The 15,764-nt window shown below is 61.8% G+C and overlaps 8 protein-coding genes across 8 annotated transcripts; 4 read left to right on the plus strand and 4 right to left on the minus strand.

The window, feature by feature from the left end:
- Positions 1-19: 19 nt before the first annotated feature.
- LOC62_04G005354 (uncharacterized protein) lies at positions 20-1,750 on the minus strand (the record flags this gene model as incomplete). The annotated part of the gene is made up of 2 exons (XM_062771884.1): positions 20-974; positions 1,179-1,750. The coding sequence occupies 2 exons, from the start codon at positions 1,748-1,750 to the stop codon at positions 20-22; spliced, it is 1,527 nt and encodes a 508-aa protein (XP_062627868.1).
- Positions 1,751-3,248: 1,498 nt separating this feature from the next.
- On the plus strand, positions 3,249-4,903 carry lyc_0 (Autolytic lysozyme; the record flags this gene model as incomplete). Its single annotated transcript, XM_062771885.1, has 4 exons — positions 3,249-3,876; positions 3,985-4,078; positions 4,122-4,141; positions 4,269-4,903. The coding sequence occupies 4 exons, from the start codon at positions 3,249-3,251 to the stop codon at positions 4,901-4,903; spliced, it is 1,377 nt and encodes a 458-aa protein (XP_062627869.1).
- A 593-nt stretch (positions 4,904-5,496) lies between these two features.
- Positions 5,497-5,812, plus strand: LOC62_04G005356 (uncharacterized protein; the record flags this gene model as incomplete). Its single annotated transcript, XM_062771886.1, has 3 exons — positions 5,497-5,671; positions 5,719-5,769; positions 5,805-5,812. The coding sequence occupies 3 exons, from the start codon at positions 5,497-5,499 to the stop codon at positions 5,810-5,812; spliced, it is 234 nt and encodes a 77-aa protein (XP_062627870.1).
- Positions 5,813-6,165: 353 nt separating this feature from the next.
- On the plus strand, positions 6,166-7,043 carry LOC62_04G005357 (uncharacterized protein; the record flags this gene model as incomplete). The annotated part of the gene is made up of 2 exons (XM_062771887.1): positions 6,166-6,431; positions 6,836-7,043. The coding sequence occupies 2 exons, from the start codon at positions 6,166-6,168 to the stop codon at positions 7,041-7,043; spliced, it is 474 nt and encodes a 157-aa protein (XP_062627871.1).
- Positions 7,024-8,392, minus strand: LOC62_04G005358 (uncharacterized protein; the record flags this gene model as incomplete). Its single annotated transcript, XM_062771888.1, has 3 exons — positions 7,024-7,227; positions 7,264-8,269; positions 8,388-8,392. The coding sequence occupies 3 exons, from the start codon at positions 8,390-8,392 to the stop codon at positions 7,204-7,206; spliced, it is 1,035 nt and encodes a 344-aa protein (XP_062627872.1). The 3' UTR covers positions 7,024-7,203.
- A 42-nt stretch (positions 8,393-8,434) lies between these two features.
- On the minus strand, positions 8,435-9,343 carry LOC62_04G005359 (uncharacterized protein; the record flags this gene model as incomplete). The annotated part of the gene is made up of 1 exon (XM_062771889.1): positions 8,435-9,343. One exon carries the CDS (start codon positions 9,341-9,343, stop codon positions 8,435-8,437), a length of 909 nt encoding a protein of 302 aa, XP_062627873.1.
- Positions 9,344-10,443: 1,100 nt separating this feature from the next.
- On the plus strand, positions 10,444-13,100 carry PARP8 (Poly [ADP-ribose] polymerase 8; the record flags this gene model as incomplete). Its single annotated transcript, XM_062771890.1, has 5 exons — positions 10,444-10,644; positions 10,792-10,824; positions 10,883-11,374; positions 11,398-11,404; positions 11,455-13,100. The coding sequence occupies exons 3-5, from the start codon at positions 10,931-10,933 to the stop codon at positions 13,098-13,100; spliced, it is 2,097 nt and encodes a 698-aa protein (XP_062627874.1). The 5' UTR covers positions 10,444-10,644; positions 10,792-10,824; positions 10,883-10,930.
- A 155-nt stretch (positions 13,101-13,255) lies between these two features.
- On the minus strand, positions 13,256-15,709 carry LOC62_04G005361 (uncharacterized protein). The gene is made up of 9 exons (XM_062771891.1): positions 15,616-15,709; positions 15,512-15,581; positions 15,257-15,457; positions 14,883-15,194; positions 14,685-14,808; positions 14,327-14,596; positions 13,954-14,220; positions 13,641-13,892; positions 13,256-13,575 (listed from the first exon to the last, which is right to left on the minus strand). Exons 1-9 carry the CDS (start codon positions 15,672-15,674, stop codon positions 13,283-13,285), a joined length of 1,848 nt encoding a protein of 615 aa, XP_062627875.1. The 5' UTR covers positions 15,675-15,709; the 3' UTR covers positions 13,256-13,282.
- Between the last annotated feature and the right edge of the window lie 55 nt (positions 15,710-15,764).

The raw sequence follows: 15,764 nt of genomic DNA on the forward strand, positions 1-15,764 counted from the left end.
CCCGAGGCGGGTACGCCGTTCATCGTCGTCGTCGACAACGATGTACCTCGTTAGGCCAGCAGCACTGCAGGGCGAGCGCGTCTCCGCCCTCCTCATCGAGGCCGGCGCGCCACTCGTCGAGGGATACAAACGTGACTTTGGACAGTGTCGCGTCCAGCTCGTCGGGCTCTACCAGCCCTTCCGACAGCCAGATCTCCGCCAGCATGCCCTTGATCGCGGCTGTCTTGGCGGCGGGGGTATCCTCCACGCCGCCCAAGGTGCGCGGCGACACAGACTCCAGCCCGACGAAGGTGACGGTTCCGTTGCGCACCACGTCGACAATGGAGTCCACAACCGACTGGAGGAGGAAGCTGAGGGTATCCTCCTCTGCTGCCGGCTCCTCGTCCGCCGCCGCACACGGGTGCAGCACGATGACCCACTCATCGGGCCGGCGACCCTCGCTGAAATCGACGTCGAGTATGACGTACGGCATGGTATTGTCCTCCCGCCATCGTAGGTGGAGGACGTACCGGCCGAGCCTGCAGGGTACTCGGACCCAGCGGTCTTCGTCGACGAGCGATACAAAATCGACCAGAACATCGAGTCCATCCAGCGCGTCCAGCGCTTCGTCGAGTCCATCCGGCGCATTCAGCGCGTCGGGCTCTAGGCGCCGCAGCTTGGAGAGGCCGTCGAGGCGAGTGAAGTTGGGGTTTGAATAGCCGACGTCGAGCGCCTTCACCTCGCCCCACGCGGCTGGGAGGCGGGCCCCACCAAGCGCCGAGACGAGGGTTTGTCCGTCCGTCGCGCAATGGGCGAACAGCCTTGCGTTGGACTTGTCTCGAAACGCACGCGACGTGGCCCGGAACGAAACGAGCGTCGGCGTGTCGCATGCGTCCAGGATGGCGTCGACGATGTGCGGGTGCGCCGTATGGTCGATGACTGGCGTCATTGTGGATGGATAAATGTTGTGATGCGACGGGCAAGATGGGTGGTGCCTTGTTTTAAGTGACAGGCGCGTGTCTGGGGCCCCAAGACGCGTCCAAGTCCCATCTGCGGGCACCCAAGACCCCAACTTGACATACGACAATGCATCCAGTGCCCTATCCTTGTCTACAAGCTAATCTTCGCCCCCCTTAAACGCAGGCGGCAAGGCTGCAAGCAGCGCTTGCCCGTCGGCATGCTGCGAAATCCCAGCCCACCACTCATCGAGGGTGACATACTGGATGCCACCATCGGCGGGCTTGAGCAAACGCAGGTTTCTGACCTTGATCTTGAGCGGCCTCGGCTTCACGTCGTCGAACCCACTTGCCTGGCGGAAGTCGACACCCTCATGTCCAACAAAAGTCACAGTGCCGCCGTGATTCATGACCTCGAGCATGGCGTTCACCGTGTCGCAGAAGAGGAACTTCATGGTTTCGGTTCCCGCCACGTGGCCCATGGACGTGTAGGGATGCAGGACGACAACGAGCTCGCGCGGCGCGTCCTCTCCCTTCGGGAAGATGACGTTGAGATCCAGCTTCATGGTGGCGCTCTGGTCCCACCGCAAGTGGAGGATGTACTTATCCAGTCCTGGACGCAGCTGCAGAACCTCGACGCGGGGGGTATCATAGCCTCTCCCGTGGAACTCGTTGCGGATGTTGACAAAGTCGACCTGGATTGGCGAGGATGGATCCGTGGTCGCGCCATACAGGCTTCGGAGGGTCGCGACCGCCGACTCGATGTCGAACGGCGTCTCGTTCCATGCGCGTTCTGTGTCCGGCGGGGCAGTCATGGTGTCGTGTAGAGAGAGGGGGGCATGATGAGCCCTGCGACCGCTTTTAAGGCTGTCAAGGTGAACGAGCAAACCCCCAAAGACACTCCACCCCAAACGCGGGTTGCGGCCTCCCTCCTCCGCACCGGCTAATTCCCTCGCTCTAGCTGACTGCTATTGACCTGGAAGACGACCTACCCACCTCACACCCTCGTTCCCTCTCTGAAGCTGACTACAAGCAGCCCAGCACCCGTGCTCGAATCTACCCTCCGCGCCATCTTCATCCGCCACGATGGGCGTCCCCGGGCGCAGCCCGATCTCGAGCCGGCCCCCAGTCTGAGTTGTACCCATGTATGCAGAAGAGGTTCCCCGAGCGAGCGATGCGGAGGCGGTGGGTTACAAAGCCCTATGCTGTCGACTTCGGCCGAACACTCGCAGAATGCAGTGAACTGGATGCAAACAAACTCTGAACGTAAGGGAGTGAGCGGGCTTATGAAACTGGCAGGGGCCAAGGCAGTGTTCTACCCACTGATGTCCGCGTCGGCGTCATAATCCTCCACAACCCCAAGCATTCACGGGCCATCCGCCGTTGCTTGAGTCGCTTAGTCCCACTCGTGGGGCTACTTGATTCGCACACAGGGTGCTAGGTTCGATTCTTGGAGGCGCCGGCCAGCAATTCCAAAGTCGCTCTTGGACCTTATAGCTGAGACCCCCAGCCTGCGAGTCATGAATCGTAGAGACCCCGGTAAGCCGAAGCTGCTCGTTTTTGTTGCGGTAGCAATCCGAAACGCGTCCGTGATGGGGAGAAGTAAGCACGGCGGGCAGTGCACTCCGTGCCGGTCTCGGCGTGCCCCACATACGTACACGCACGGTGCACGGCGCGTTGCCGACGTCGGCGATCCCGACGCCAACGAGCAGTGGGCTGGCTTACGATACACCTGACGTGTTTCATCCTCGGCGGCCAGGAGATCTAGAGCCGAACAGCGCGTTTCATCCTCCACTAATAACCACTCACGCTCATGAGCTCGACACGGGCACTGTTACCCGATGATCTACACACACGGCGATTCCAGAACGCGTCGGGGTCATGACCGCGGATTGCATCCGGCCGCATCCCAGTTCCGGCGGCAGTTGAGCGAGATCTTGTTGTCGCCGTAGTAAAGGAGGTCGCGAATCAGGGGGTCGATGACGTCGGACGCGTTTGCCGACGCGCATGTCCACGACGCTGTTCAAGCCGGCACGACATCTGCACAAGAGATATACGACGGCCTCGTGTGCCCGCCGAGATTACGCATACCGGCACCACTCGCTCAGCCGTGGCGCTTCTAGAACTCATTACAAGGAGGTCATGTTTGATTCCAGGAGACGGAGTTTCAGTTCCAACTCTACCACAGAGCGGTGTTTCAAGGTTTGCCAAGGTGACAAACACTTTGTGTAGTTGACACGACCGGTCGCGGTCTCGACAAGGTATAAGAAGGGGCTTGAGTCGAGGCTAAGTCGACCCACCAACCCACTCACAATGAGACTTCGCCATCTCCTCCTCCTCCCATTCCTCACTCTCGCGGTGGGGGCCTATGCCCTCCCGTCCCCCGTGTCCGAGGTCGTCGTGGCCCGCGACGACCTCGCACCGCGTCTCGACACCGCCGCGGCGCTTGAGGCGCGTGGCTTCGACGCAGCCGACTCCCTCGCCAAGCGGGGCGTCGGCGTGCTCGGCGGCGGCGCCTTTGCGGGCTCCGGCGCCGACTCGGCGCGCATCACGGCCCTCCAGCAGCTCCTCGGCGCCAAGGGCCACCCCGTCGGCGTCGACGGCGTATGGGGCCCCGAGACCAGCAGCGCCGTGTCCGCCTTCCAGTCCGGTGCTGGGCTGGACGCGGACGGCATCCCTGGCCCTGCGACCCTCGGCGCGCTCGTGGACCAGGTTTCCCAGGGCGACAAGGGCGGCGTTGTCTCCGCTGCGCAGAGCGCGCTCAACGGCCACGGCGCTGGCATCACTGTCGACGGCGACTTTGGACCTGCGACTCACACCGCGACGGTCAACTTCCAGTCCGGCGCTGGACTCGGCGTGGACGGCATCATCGGCGTGAACACTTGGACTGCGCTCTTCAACGGCGGTGGCGGTGGTGGTGGTGGTGGTGGTGGAGGAGGTGGTGATGGAGGAGGCGGCGGTGGTGGTGATGGGGGCGGCGGAGGGGGAGGTGGTGGCGGCCCCGAAGGTCCTAATCCCCCACCGCCGCCTCCACCCCCCAACTGCCCAGCTCCAGTCAGCGTTCCCATCTCTCCTGGCAGCGGCACAACCGAGTTGTTCTCATCGCAGAAGGACAAGCTCGTCAATATGGCGCGCCACGCTTCGTAAGTTCAGCGGTTAGAACACGGCCATGTGCTAACAGCTCAGTGCCGCATACTGCGGCCCAAGTGCGGCGTGGACCTGCAAGCACTGCAAGAATGCCCCCATCACCAAGTACTATGGCGGCGGCGGGAACACCGACAAACAGATTCCTCTGTGTAAGTCAACTGCTGAGAGCTGCGACTGACACTACAGGGTACGTCGCTGAAACCACCTGCGGCAACATCGTCGTCGGCATTGCCGGCTCAGCGTGGGGCGACGAGAACAAGATCGGCACCTGGCAGAACATTGGAGGCTTCCTGCAGAAGTCGCCTCTGCCCGGCCACTTCCCCGGATCTTCGGGCCTCAAGCTCTTCAGCGGCTTCTACGACGCCTTCGCCAACATGATCGGCGGCATCAGCACGGCCGTGAGCAAGGGTGTGGCGGAGGGTAAGACGATCACCGTCGTCGGGCACTCGCAGGGCGGCGCCATCGGGACCATGGTCGCCGTCAGCCTCCAGAAGCGCTTCCCCACCAACGTGGTGTACGGCGCCTTCTTCGGCTCGCCCCGCGTCGGCAACAAGGCGTTCTCCGACTACGTCGGCGACGTGCTCGGGTACCGCGCCCCGCACGTCATCAACGGCCCCGACATCGTCGCCGCCTCCCCGCCGCGCACGTTCTTCAACCTCTTCGAGTACACACACCCCAAGAACGAGGTGTGGATCAACACGAACGGCAAGTGGCTCCAGTGCGGTGGTGTGGAGAACAACAAGTGCGCCACGTCCGGTCTCCAGTTGAGCTTCCCTGCGCACATAGGCCCCTATGGCGGTGTGGATCTCGGCGCCTGTTGATTAGTGGCTGTGATTAGCGCTGGACGCTTGTATACCTTTGCGAATGAAGTAAACTCTTTCGAATACCAGGGGGGAAATGCTGGGTCGCGGCCAAGCTGTGCTGGTACCTCGATTTCCCCAAGTGTGTCACCAAGGTTCCGTGTCGCAAGGGCATGGCGTGCGGTGAGTTGTTCTGTGGTAAGCAGGTGACACTGACGGTTCAGCGGTCCAGTAGGCGGATGCAGTGTAAACATAGCAGCAGGATGGCACATGATTGATGTCTTGGCATGGGGCGCGGGCATCTTAACTTACTTTTAATGCCCGTCACATGTGGGCATAGTGCAGACCCGTGGACTCATGACGTCCAACGTGGACTGGGGCCCCAGTCCAATTGCACCAACGACGTTCCTCATGACACTGGCAGTGAGTGTCCCGAGAGCAATCTTAAAGATGACTCTGCCGTCGGTGGAACCGTCTCCGAGGTCATGTGGCGACGGTCTTGGCTGACCGCAGCCCAAGAAGTGTCGTGGGAGAGAGTGCACACCTCACCCGAATCGAAAGTGTATATGTAGGGTGCGGCGACTCGGTCGCACCGGTACTTACTCCAACGCACAATGCTCCCCAGGACCCTCTTCGCAACGCTCATCACGGCAACCGCAGCCCTCGCAGCCCCAGTCGACCACGGCGCCCTCGAGCCGCGCATGGGCTGCCCGTCCGGCTGGCTAGTCTGCTCGGCCCCCTCGGCGGGCTCGTGGTTCTGCGCCAACCCCAAAGCGAACCAATACTGCTGTACGTCGCGCCTGCATCCCGGTCGAATGGTGGCTGATGACACATAGGCGGAGGCAAGGCGTGCACGCGAACCACCTGCCCGCCGGGCAAGGTGTGCCGTGAGTCTTTCGTCCTGGCGGAGCTGACACGCTAGCGTGGTAGTTTGTTGGAGAGAATCACGACGAGTGGACGAAAGAATGTCTTGGCATCGCATGCAGCGGGCAGTTGAACTCTATTCTCGTATTCCCCGGCGCGTCGCCACGGTGTTCGTTCGTCCCGCCAGGCCGCCAGCTCCACCACGCACACACATGCACACTAACACTTGTGTCCCGAAAGCAAGCTTATCTTGCCTTCATGCGCGTCACCACGTCACAGTGACACCGACAAGCTCGCCGGGTGCGATGGAGTGACCCGGGGCCATGCGTACAAGAACTCAGTCCCGTCACTAACGACTGTCCCCCACCTCCCTGGACTCGCCTCGCATCTCACCAACCCACCCACGACCAACAACCGCCATGCAGCTCGCCCATACCCTCATCGCCGCACTCCTCGCCGCCACCGCCTCCCTCGCGGCCCCCATCGACCCAGAGTCCCTCGAAGCCCGCGGCGTCTGTCCCGCCGGACAGATCGTCTGCGCAGGCCCCAACAGCGGCCAGTACCGCTGCGCCAACCCCAAGGCGAGCCAGTACTGCTGTGAGTGTCCCCGGCGGTCAACGACTGATGGTAGGCGGACAGGGCAACGTGTGCACTCACAATACTTGCCCCAAGGGCAAGGTGTGCCGTGAGTCTCCTGTCGTAGCGACGCTGACACTTAGCTTGGTGATGGCCGTACCGGGTGTGATACAATCAGAAGTTCAGAATATGAATGTCGTGGCATGGCACGCGTGCATGTAGATGGCAGGGTTAGGTGGTCGACCCACTGCTCACTGCCCCCGTGACTGTCAATGTCAAGCTTGGCTTGACACACGGGCATTTGAACTCTAATCCCCTGTGACATGTCGGCATATCCCACCACGACGTGCACTCAACGTCATGATCCACTGGCGCGTGTGCACACTCGGGACGCGATCAACCCGAGACGATCTTGGCACGTACGGTGCAGCATGCCGAGACTGGAGGCTCAGATCAATCAATACAAGTGCACTGTCTCTCCCACTCTGACACTCCCCGCGAACTCCAACCCAGCACCATGCTCGCCCGTACACTCTTCACCACCCTCGTCGCGACATTTGCCCTCGCTGCCCCTGTCGAGCCGGTATCCCCCGACGCCCGCGCAGTAGGCTGCCCAAAGGGCTTCCTCGTGTGCTTCTGCCCAATCACTGGGCCGTGGAGGTGCGCGAACCCGGCGATCAACCAGTACTGCTGTGAGTCTGCTTCCGTTGGTGCTGGTTGACCTTGACTAGGCGGGGACAAGGTGTGCACTAGGCCGTGTCCCAGGGGACGGAATTGCGGTGGGTCTCTTGTGCGCTGTTGAGTCTGACATGCAGCCATACAGTAATATGACAGCCGTCATAGCAGGCGCCATGAAGGCTTGTCGCACCAGCGATGTTGATTCAACGGAGAAACTGGGGGTACTTCTGCCCATTGTCAGCGTCGAAGACCTGCACACTCACAAACTCATCGTCTGCACACGAGGGCCACACGCCTTCCAACTCCTTCCGATTCCCCAGGCCTTCGAGCCACCCTTCAAGCGGAACAAAGTGAATGCGCTGGAGAATGCTCTGTCGATGGTGTGCCTCGTCGGTGCCTTGGATGAAGTGGTCCGCTTGGTTGATGAGATGGTCGACGAGATTCTCCCTGAAAGGCTCGTATGCCTCAATACCAGGCTCGTCCCCAGCGTCGATGTGGAGTCGAAGCTGTTGAGGAACCACACGCTCCAGCCCAACAATCGTCACTTCGCCCCCGCGTTCCATCACCGGAATTGTTTGAGTGACCAGGTCTATCAGACCGTAGTTCTCAGCCATGACGGCTCGGCTGCCGTCCTCAGCGGGGTTTGGGTGGAGAACGAGGACAAACTCGGTTATCGTATCCATGTGCCCCAGATTAAAGAAATTCCAGAGCGCCATCGTGTCCGACTCCTCCCATTTCAGATGGAGCACGTAGCGACTGGCTCGCGGGAGCAGGGGGATGGGCCTCATGTCGTTTCGGGCGTGCGGATACAGATAGCAGAAGTCGACGAGAGTGTGCGGTGTCTTGTAGCTGCCTGTGCCAACTGAGCACACGGCGTAGTTCATACGCCGCACGGTGTGGACCGATGTGAGCTTGTCAAAGTCGAAACTGTCTGCACGAATAGGGTGCACAATGTCGAGAATCTCCACGGCGGAAGGGACGAGCGGGTACCGTGTGGAGAGGGATTCGGGGCCAGCGTACGTCGTTAGCCCAGCCGAGGTGACTCGGAGCTCCCGGATCGACGGCCGTTGAAAGAGCTTCTTCGACTCGGATGTTCGTTGGTTGGGCTTCCTCCACTCGAGTAGTGCGACGTGGTGGAACATCTTGCGGTCGATGCGGTCCCGAAGCTCGCGTGAGGTACACCGCAACTTGGTAAGCACGGGGGTCGATGAGAATGCGATGATGGCATCGATGATGTGTGGGTGCGCGGTGTAGTCTATTGCGACAGTGCTGAGGGTTTGTTCGGTGTAAGTCATGTTGAGTGCTGTTGTGAGTGAGTGGGCAGTGGACAAATGGGAATCACTTCTGCGGGTAATGCACACAAAAAGGGTGGTGGTGCGCCACCCACGTCATTGATAACGTTACAGAACATTTAGCTTCAGCTCAAGTTGCACTTCACGCGCCATTCGTATCCTCAGGCCACAGCCCCTCCGCCTCCTTCCTGTCTCCCAGTTCCTCCAGCCATTCGTCGTACGGCACAAAGCGGATCGCGTCAACTGCAGCGCGTACAAGGGCCGGGTCGGGGGTATGGTCGAGGAAGTGGGCTCTGAGGTTTTCACGAAGGGGTTCGTACGCCGCCGTACCGCGCCCCTCGAGCGTGTTGTTTGGCATCTGGGCCGGGGAAACGCGCTCGACGCCGACGACTGTCACGCTCCCGCCGCGCTCGACGATGGTGATGGCCTCTGTCATGACGTCGAGGAAGGTGAAGAAGTCTGGTGCTGGCGCTGGCGGCATGTTGCCTGGATTCGTCGGGTGCAGCACGAGCACCCAGTCGACGATGCGGAGCGCGCTCCGCATGTTGATGGTCGTCCAGAGCGCACTGGGGCCCATCTCGTCCCATTTCATGTGGAAAACGTACCGCTCCACTCCGGGCGGGAGGCGGATGTTGAGGGTGTCCCGGTTCGGCACGCTGTCGAGGGAGAGGAGGTCGACGGAGGTGGCGTTGGGCCGGAAGATGTTGGTGCCCGTGGTCACAACGGCGTCGTTGCGTATCCGCCGAAGGGTCTTCAGTCTCGTGAACTGGTCGACGACCTTTGTCGTTGGCATGGGCTTGGGCGGGGTGATGACGTCGAGGATTTCGACGGCGCCGGGCGCGAACGGCAGGCGGGGGTGAGTGTCTGCACCGGGGAAAGTTATGTGCGCCGGGGTGGTGAAGCCGAGCTCCTTCTTCCTTCGGCCAAGGGGCCATTCATGTAGACTGACATGGTGCAGTAGCAGTCGGTTGATACGGTCGTGAAACTCGCGCGAGGTTGCTCGTAGGCGCGCGAGGGCCGGGATTGTCGCGTGGGCGATGATGGCGTCCATGATGTGTGGATGCGCCGTGTGGTCTATCACGGCGCTGGAGGCCATTTCAATGTCTGTCATTGTTGAGTGAGAGTGAGTGTGCAATGTCAAGAGCGAGGTTGAGTGAGAACTCGGTTGTTTGTGTCAAAAGTCTGGGTGAGTGAGTCTGTCACTGGTGTCGTGCCTGGTTTCAGTGCCGTCATGTCAGCCATTTGAACGCTTGGCTTAGCCGGCTTCGGCGGCGGCGGCGGCGGTGGCGAACGCTGAGGCGACGTTCGTCAGCAGCTCGTCGGCAGGGCAGTGTGAGCACCATTGGTGCATGCAGCCGTTGCTCCGGAGTGACAACGACCGGGCGCCCTCCGCCATCGGCGCCAATGGCTGGCGCAATGGTGCTGCCTTCCCTCGGTCTCTTTCAGACTACGGTGGGCGAGGGAGCGGCACGGTCTTGGACGGGGGAGCCTGGGCTGTTCATGTGAACACTTAAGCTCGGCGTTGTCGTTGAAGCAAGAGTGGGCAAGAACGAGTTGAACCACCGCACGGCGACGGTGAAGAGACAAAGTCGAGTCAACCGCCGTCACCAACGTTGCCTGGGTGGTCGGCTCCGACGGCCGTTCCTGGCGAATGGCCAGCCTCGGTGAGTGTCGTGCAAGACTGAAGCGGGGCAGCGAGGGACATGCGGCGTGGTGCACTGGACGACGACAGAGACAAGTTCGACGACAGTGCCCTTCACCATCGTTGACGGCGTCACGGCGTCGCCGCCGTCGCCGCGGCGGTGCGAGATCTGAGCGGCCTGTGCGCCGATATCCGCCGAGGAAGCCAAAGTGGAGGTCGACCACCCTGGGCACTCATTTCAGCCAGGGACTCGGCAGCCCTCCTCGCGGCGGCTGCCGCCGAGCGAGGTTGAGCAGCACCGAGTGCATACCTGTTCCTTGGTCGAGTCGACGTCTCCTCTTGGGGCCATGTATCGCTTTGGGCATGTGCAATTCCGTCGCGCGGTGATGGAGGAACGAGGGCGAGGGTGTGAAACATTGTGACAGGTACTTGCCAGTTTTGCCACCCAGGCACTGGCACTGGATTTGGTCGGATTCGACGGCGGCCACGGCTCGACTAACTGCACTCTACTTGATTCAACTCGACTTTTGGCTTTTCCACTTTCTCTTCCTCTTCTCTCAGCACCTCGACTAGTTGTTCGCGGGACACCTCATCAATTGCGCTCCTCGGCGCTTCTCATTGCATAGGAGCCCTCGCGCCTAGCACCCGACACTGCAGCAGACCGGCTGCCCACTCTGCCCACTGCCCACAAGGCAGCTTCGTCGGCCAACGTGAGTGAGACGACACGCAGCTGCACACGAGCTTACACCCGATACTGTAGTCTCTCGAGCCGCGATCACCACACCCTCCCTCACCCCAAAAAGGCGTGCTCGTCGTGCGAGCCTCCAACACGAGGTGATCGCTGCCGACAGGCACAGGCCATTCCCCCGACGCCCCAGGTGGAGGTTGAGGTGAGTGTGTCTTCCTTCCCCGCTCTCACCCTCTCTCCCCCTCTGACTCGTTGAACAGCCCGACCACCACTTCGGCATTGTCAACTCTCTCATCATCAACCCCAAAATGTGGCCATCCAGCCCCAACAAGCGCGTCTCGCCCACCTCGCACAACCACCCACCATCGCAGAGGCAGAGGGTTGTCGCGCCTCCACAAGCCGGTAGCAGCTCGGCCACAGCTATCAACCTCGCCTCCAGCGACGAGGAGAATGAAGAAGTCGAGTATGACGAGGACTTCTTCATTGGCGATGACGATGACGAGGAGGAGGACAACAGTGTCCAGTACCTTGCCACGCCGAACAGTGGTCCGACCCACGCGGCCCAGAGTGCCGACGAGAACGACCAGAGTGACGACGAATACGACTTTGACGACGACAATGCCGACGGCTTCTCGCAGCACAGCTTTGGCGACGCCGACGGCGGCCACCTCGAGGCCCCTCTGGCCATCGTCGGACAGGGCGGCCTCGACGACGATATCCATGCCGCTCAAGCGATGCTCGAGAATACGGGCGTCGAGATTCACCAGAGCGGCAGCAATGTCGTCATCAACATCTCCATTGTGAGGCTACCGCCGCACCTGTCCAATTCCAGTCATCAGCGTCCGCCATGGAGAGGTCGAGGCCGGTGGTATCTCAACCTCGACGCTCCGCTCGACGCCAGGCTTCCCCATGGGACTCCAGCTGTGTCAGACAGCACTCAACTTCTTCAGCGCGCGCTGGCACAACCGCGGCGAGAGCTTCCTCTCTGACCTCTGCCTGACTCTCAAGGACCGCCTCTACAACTCTGGCAACTACTGCATGATGTGCGACGCCGAGTTCACCCACCCAGGAGTCAAGCCAACCATTTGCGGCAAGCAGCTGTGCGCCTACCAGCTCGAGACTCTGGGCCTTGGTGCCGACCTCAGCCTCTTCGACGTCGACCCGGCCGTCGCGGATCTGCTCGTCACGTTCGCGACAGCTGCGTGTGTTGACACCGCCCGTCAGCAAGTCTCGCCAGTTCCCATGCCAGTCGACCATGACGACACTCCCTTCACTCCGGCCAGCATCGTTAAAGTGCTCAACTCAATCCCGGCAGCCGAGACCCTTAACCAGGCTGGGGAAGGTCGCAAGGCGCTGCTCGACGAGGCCGCTCCATCTGCTGCTCGTGTTGCGGCGTGGCTATTTGCTACCAACCGCGCGCACATCGTCTCAGTGGAGCCAGAGCACCACATCGAGGTTATGAAGACGCCGCACCAGTTCCACATTCACACTTCGACCCGACAGCACGCGGAAAAGTTTGCCAAGCTGCGCGCCGAGCACGGTAGCTTCTTTGCCTTCCACGGCTCGGGACTCAGCAACTGGCACAACATTCTGCGACAGAACCTCAAGGTCGCGAGCAAGACTCCGATGATGAGCACCGGCGCTGCGTATGGCGAAGGCATCTACATGGCAGCGGGCAGCTCGACATCGGCTGGGTACATGCGCAGTGCGGGCAGAGGCTGGATTCACTCTGACTTTGGCCCCATGCCTGTGTGCCTTGCGCTGGTCGAAGTCGCCAACTCGAGCCGCGTACACTGGCACCTCCAGAACCAGATTGTGGTTGCCAACGACGAGAGCTGTGTGGTGCTGCACCACCTCTTTATCTACAACAGCCACTCGGCCATACCCCACGTCCTCGCCAAGGACGTTGTCAAGGTCAGGTTCAAAAACACAACGACTATTGCCTATGGGTCAAGCTATGAGGAGGTCGAACGCGAGGGCAAGCTGCTCATCACGAGTGACGAGTATTTCTGGGACATTGAGGAGGTTGTGGGAATGATCCAGGCCAAGCATGGTCTATTCATCAACCCCTACAACCAGGTCCCGTTTGCCCCGGCCGACGTCAAGGCGATTGTCAACCACCCGAGTGGCCACGGTCGCGTTCTGGAGCAGATAGAGGTGGCCAACGCGGCGCTGCGCAACACGATCCCAAGCTACGTGTACGGCCGCCTCCGTATGGTGGGCGAAGTCTGCATCCGCGACACCACGGACGACTTTGCGAGTGCCCACAGGGTGATTGCGGATCTCCACGAGTGGCTGCAGACTCTGCCCGCCAATGTGAAGGACGCGTTGGCCCGCGCGCCGTTCGAGGCCGTCGACTCGCATACGCGCCAGCCGTTCCGCGACACGGTGGCGCATTCGGTCGAGCTCGTCGTGTCGGGCGGCGAGTGTGTGCACAGGTTTGGCGACTTCCTGAAGCAGGTGGCAGCGGGGAGGTGAGGATGAATCGTGGTACTGTAGACGAGACAAGACACGCGGTTAGTATGGCCGCGGACGATACGACAAGCAAGAAAGCATTGTAGACAACCATCAACAACATTGTAGCATATGAAGCATGAAGCTTTCATACATGAAGCGCGACAGCGTGGAGACACCAACTTCTGATTCTTCTGACTTTCTCTTTACCAGATCTTTCCGCGAACCAAGAAACGGTCAGGCAGGTCGACATACTTGCTGCGGAGGTACTCTGCCACGCCCTTTGCGAGCGAGTCGAGGCGCCACGTCGAGCTTACGCCCTTGCCGAGGTAGTCGTGGATGACAAAGTGGACCGCCTTGAGGCCAGGCAGCTCGACGCGCTCGATACGGTTCCCGACGTACTCTTTGCCCATGAGGCGGATGAGCTCGGGCTTGGACAGGAGCGCCTGGAGCCACGGGTACTCGTCTTCGTGGCGGACGAAGAAGCCGACGTTGGCGTCTGCGCAAGGAAGCGAGGGTTAGCGAGCTTGCTCCCTCTCCCCCTCTCCCTCTCGGCCTACTCACTCCCGCCCTTGTCCCCCGACCGAGCATGCACAATCAACCCAATCGGCCCGCGCGTCGTGCTGCCCCACTCGGACGCGACCAACGCGCGCGCCGGCTCGTAATCGTCCGACTTTTGCACCGGCAGCGTCTTGTCGCTCCCCACGGCGGGCACGGTGAGCGTGTCCGACGACCCGACAAAGCCCACGGTCAGGGGGAGGTGGGCCTGGCGTACCCGGCCGGGCCAGTACTCGATGTACGGGACGGGTGTCATGTCTGCAGCGAGCCGCGTCAGCGGCGAGCCAGCGTCACGAGCTGAAGCGCGTGTCAGACTCACTGCCAAAGGTCAGCGGGAAGTGGAAGCCGGGGAAATGGCCCAACCCCTCGGGATTAATCATCGTCTTCAAGCTCCTCGCCGGCCCGAACGCGTCAAGATCCTCCGCCTGCGCGAAGATGCGCAGCATTGCCGTGCTTGCCGCTTCTGTCTCCGCGTCCTTGGCCGCGACGCCGTACTGTGTCATGTCGAACGTTGTGAAGCGGGCCTTTATGGCGTCTGCGCCGCCGAGGGAGTGCGTGATTTGGAGCTTGAGCGTGTCGAATTTCTCTGCGGCGCGTCAGCGAGCGGAGCGAGCTGGCCGCAGAACGAGGAGGTCGACGGCGGCGGTCAAGCGCGAGCAGTTTACACGACGTCGCCACCTCGGCTCACTCACCCTCCACATCCAGCCCGCAAGCATACACCACCGCCTCGGCCTGATACCCCGCCATGGCGCAGATGGCAATCTTGGTAGTCTCGGGCGGCGCGATGCCCCGCACGCCAGCGACGCGCACGCGGTCGACGCCCTCGTTGCGCACGCTCATGGTGTCGAGCAGCGCCTGCACATCGGGGTTGAGGTACACGTTGCCTTGGATCTCGTACAGGATCTGCGAGCGCACCGTCACGTCGTTGACTACGCCGTTCCACTGCCCCGGGCGCGGGGGTTCTGCGTGGGTCAGGACTGGTGTATGGGACTGGGAGGTAGGTGGCTCGAGGCGCCCGCAGCTACGCCGCTCGCTACGCTCGCGACTCACGCTTCGTGATCACAAACTCCCCGCTTGCCTCAATCTCCGCGATGCCCATCACGATGTCGTAGTACTCGTCCTTGTAGGCCAGGAAGCCGGACGAGTTGCCACCGGTCACGTACGCGCCGCACTCCTGCGGCGGGTTAGCCTGTGCTCTGCCTCCCTTCGCCACTAGCCGCGCTTCGCACGACCTCGGCGCGCACTCACAATACAGTGCCCCGCCAACAACCCGCCAGCAAGCTTATCATACTCGTCCCACCCCCACCCATGCCACCAAGCAGCGGCCGCAATGACGGGGCTCGCGTCGGTGACACGCCCCGTGATGACCACATCTGCGCCCGCCTCCAGGGCAGCACGAACGCCGCGCGCGCCGACGTACGCGTTCGCGCTAAGGATGCGGTCTTTCAGCTTCCAGTCGCGCAGGTGCCTGTCGTCGCTCTCGAGGTGGTGGAACGTCTCCCCGGCCGCGGCGAGCTCGGGCAGGCGGGACAGGATGTTGTCGCCTTGGACGTAGGCTACCTGCGGGCCGAGCGTCAGCGAGGCTTGTGCGGCGGAAGCGGGGGAAGGAACACGGCACATACCTTCAGGCTCACGCCCTCCTCCTTCAGCAGCGCAGCCACGGCCTCCGCCAGCCCCTTGGGGTTCAGCGCGCCGGCATTAGTCAACACCTTCTGCTTGTTCTTTGCGATCGTCTTGGCCGCGGTACGCAGGTGCTGGAGGAAGATGGCCTCGTAGCCGGAGGTCGGGTCGGCCTTGATCGCGAGGGCCTGCCAGGCAATGTTCTACGACGCCGTGTCAGCCCGCCGGCCCCGCCGGCCCCATCCCCGCGCACGCACCATCTCGGCCAGGTAGTCGCCAAACAGGATCGGCGCGCGGCTGCCCTCGGCCTGCTCCTTGAGCGCCGAGCTGGCGTCAGCGGCGTCACTGGTAGGCTACGCACAACTTGTCGCCGGTGTACCCGCTGAACGCGGCGATGCGGCACACGGTGTCGCGGGTCATGGTGGGGATGTGGGGTGTGTGAGAACGAGAGAGACGACGCGCGCAGTCGAGCAGCAGTAAGCTCTATGTAGTTGTGGTATGGTCAGGCTA

The sequence above is a fragment of the Vanrija pseudolonga genome, chromosome 4, assembly GCF_020906515.1.
Source record: "Vanrija pseudolonga chromosome 4, complete sequence".
NCBI lineage: Eukaryota > Fungi > Basidiomycota > Tremellomycetes > Trichosporonales > Trichosporonaceae > Vanrija > Vanrija pseudolonga.

Excerpts from the sequence above, each read along its gene's own strand:
- LOC62_04G005361 (XM_062771891.1), bottom strand. The coding sequence starts at position 15,674 with ATGACCCGCGACACCGTGTGCCGCATCGCCGCGTTCAGCGGGTACACC. Across the intron at positions 15,195-15,256 it reads AGGAGGGCGTGAGCCTGAAG|GTAGCCTACGTCCAAGGCGA; the intron begins GTATGTGCCGTG and ends CTCGGCCCGCAG. Across the intron at positions 14,809-14,882 it reads TGTTGGCGGGGCACTGTATT|GAGTGCGGCGCGTACGTGAC; the intron begins GTGAGTGCGCGC and ends AACCCGCCGCAG.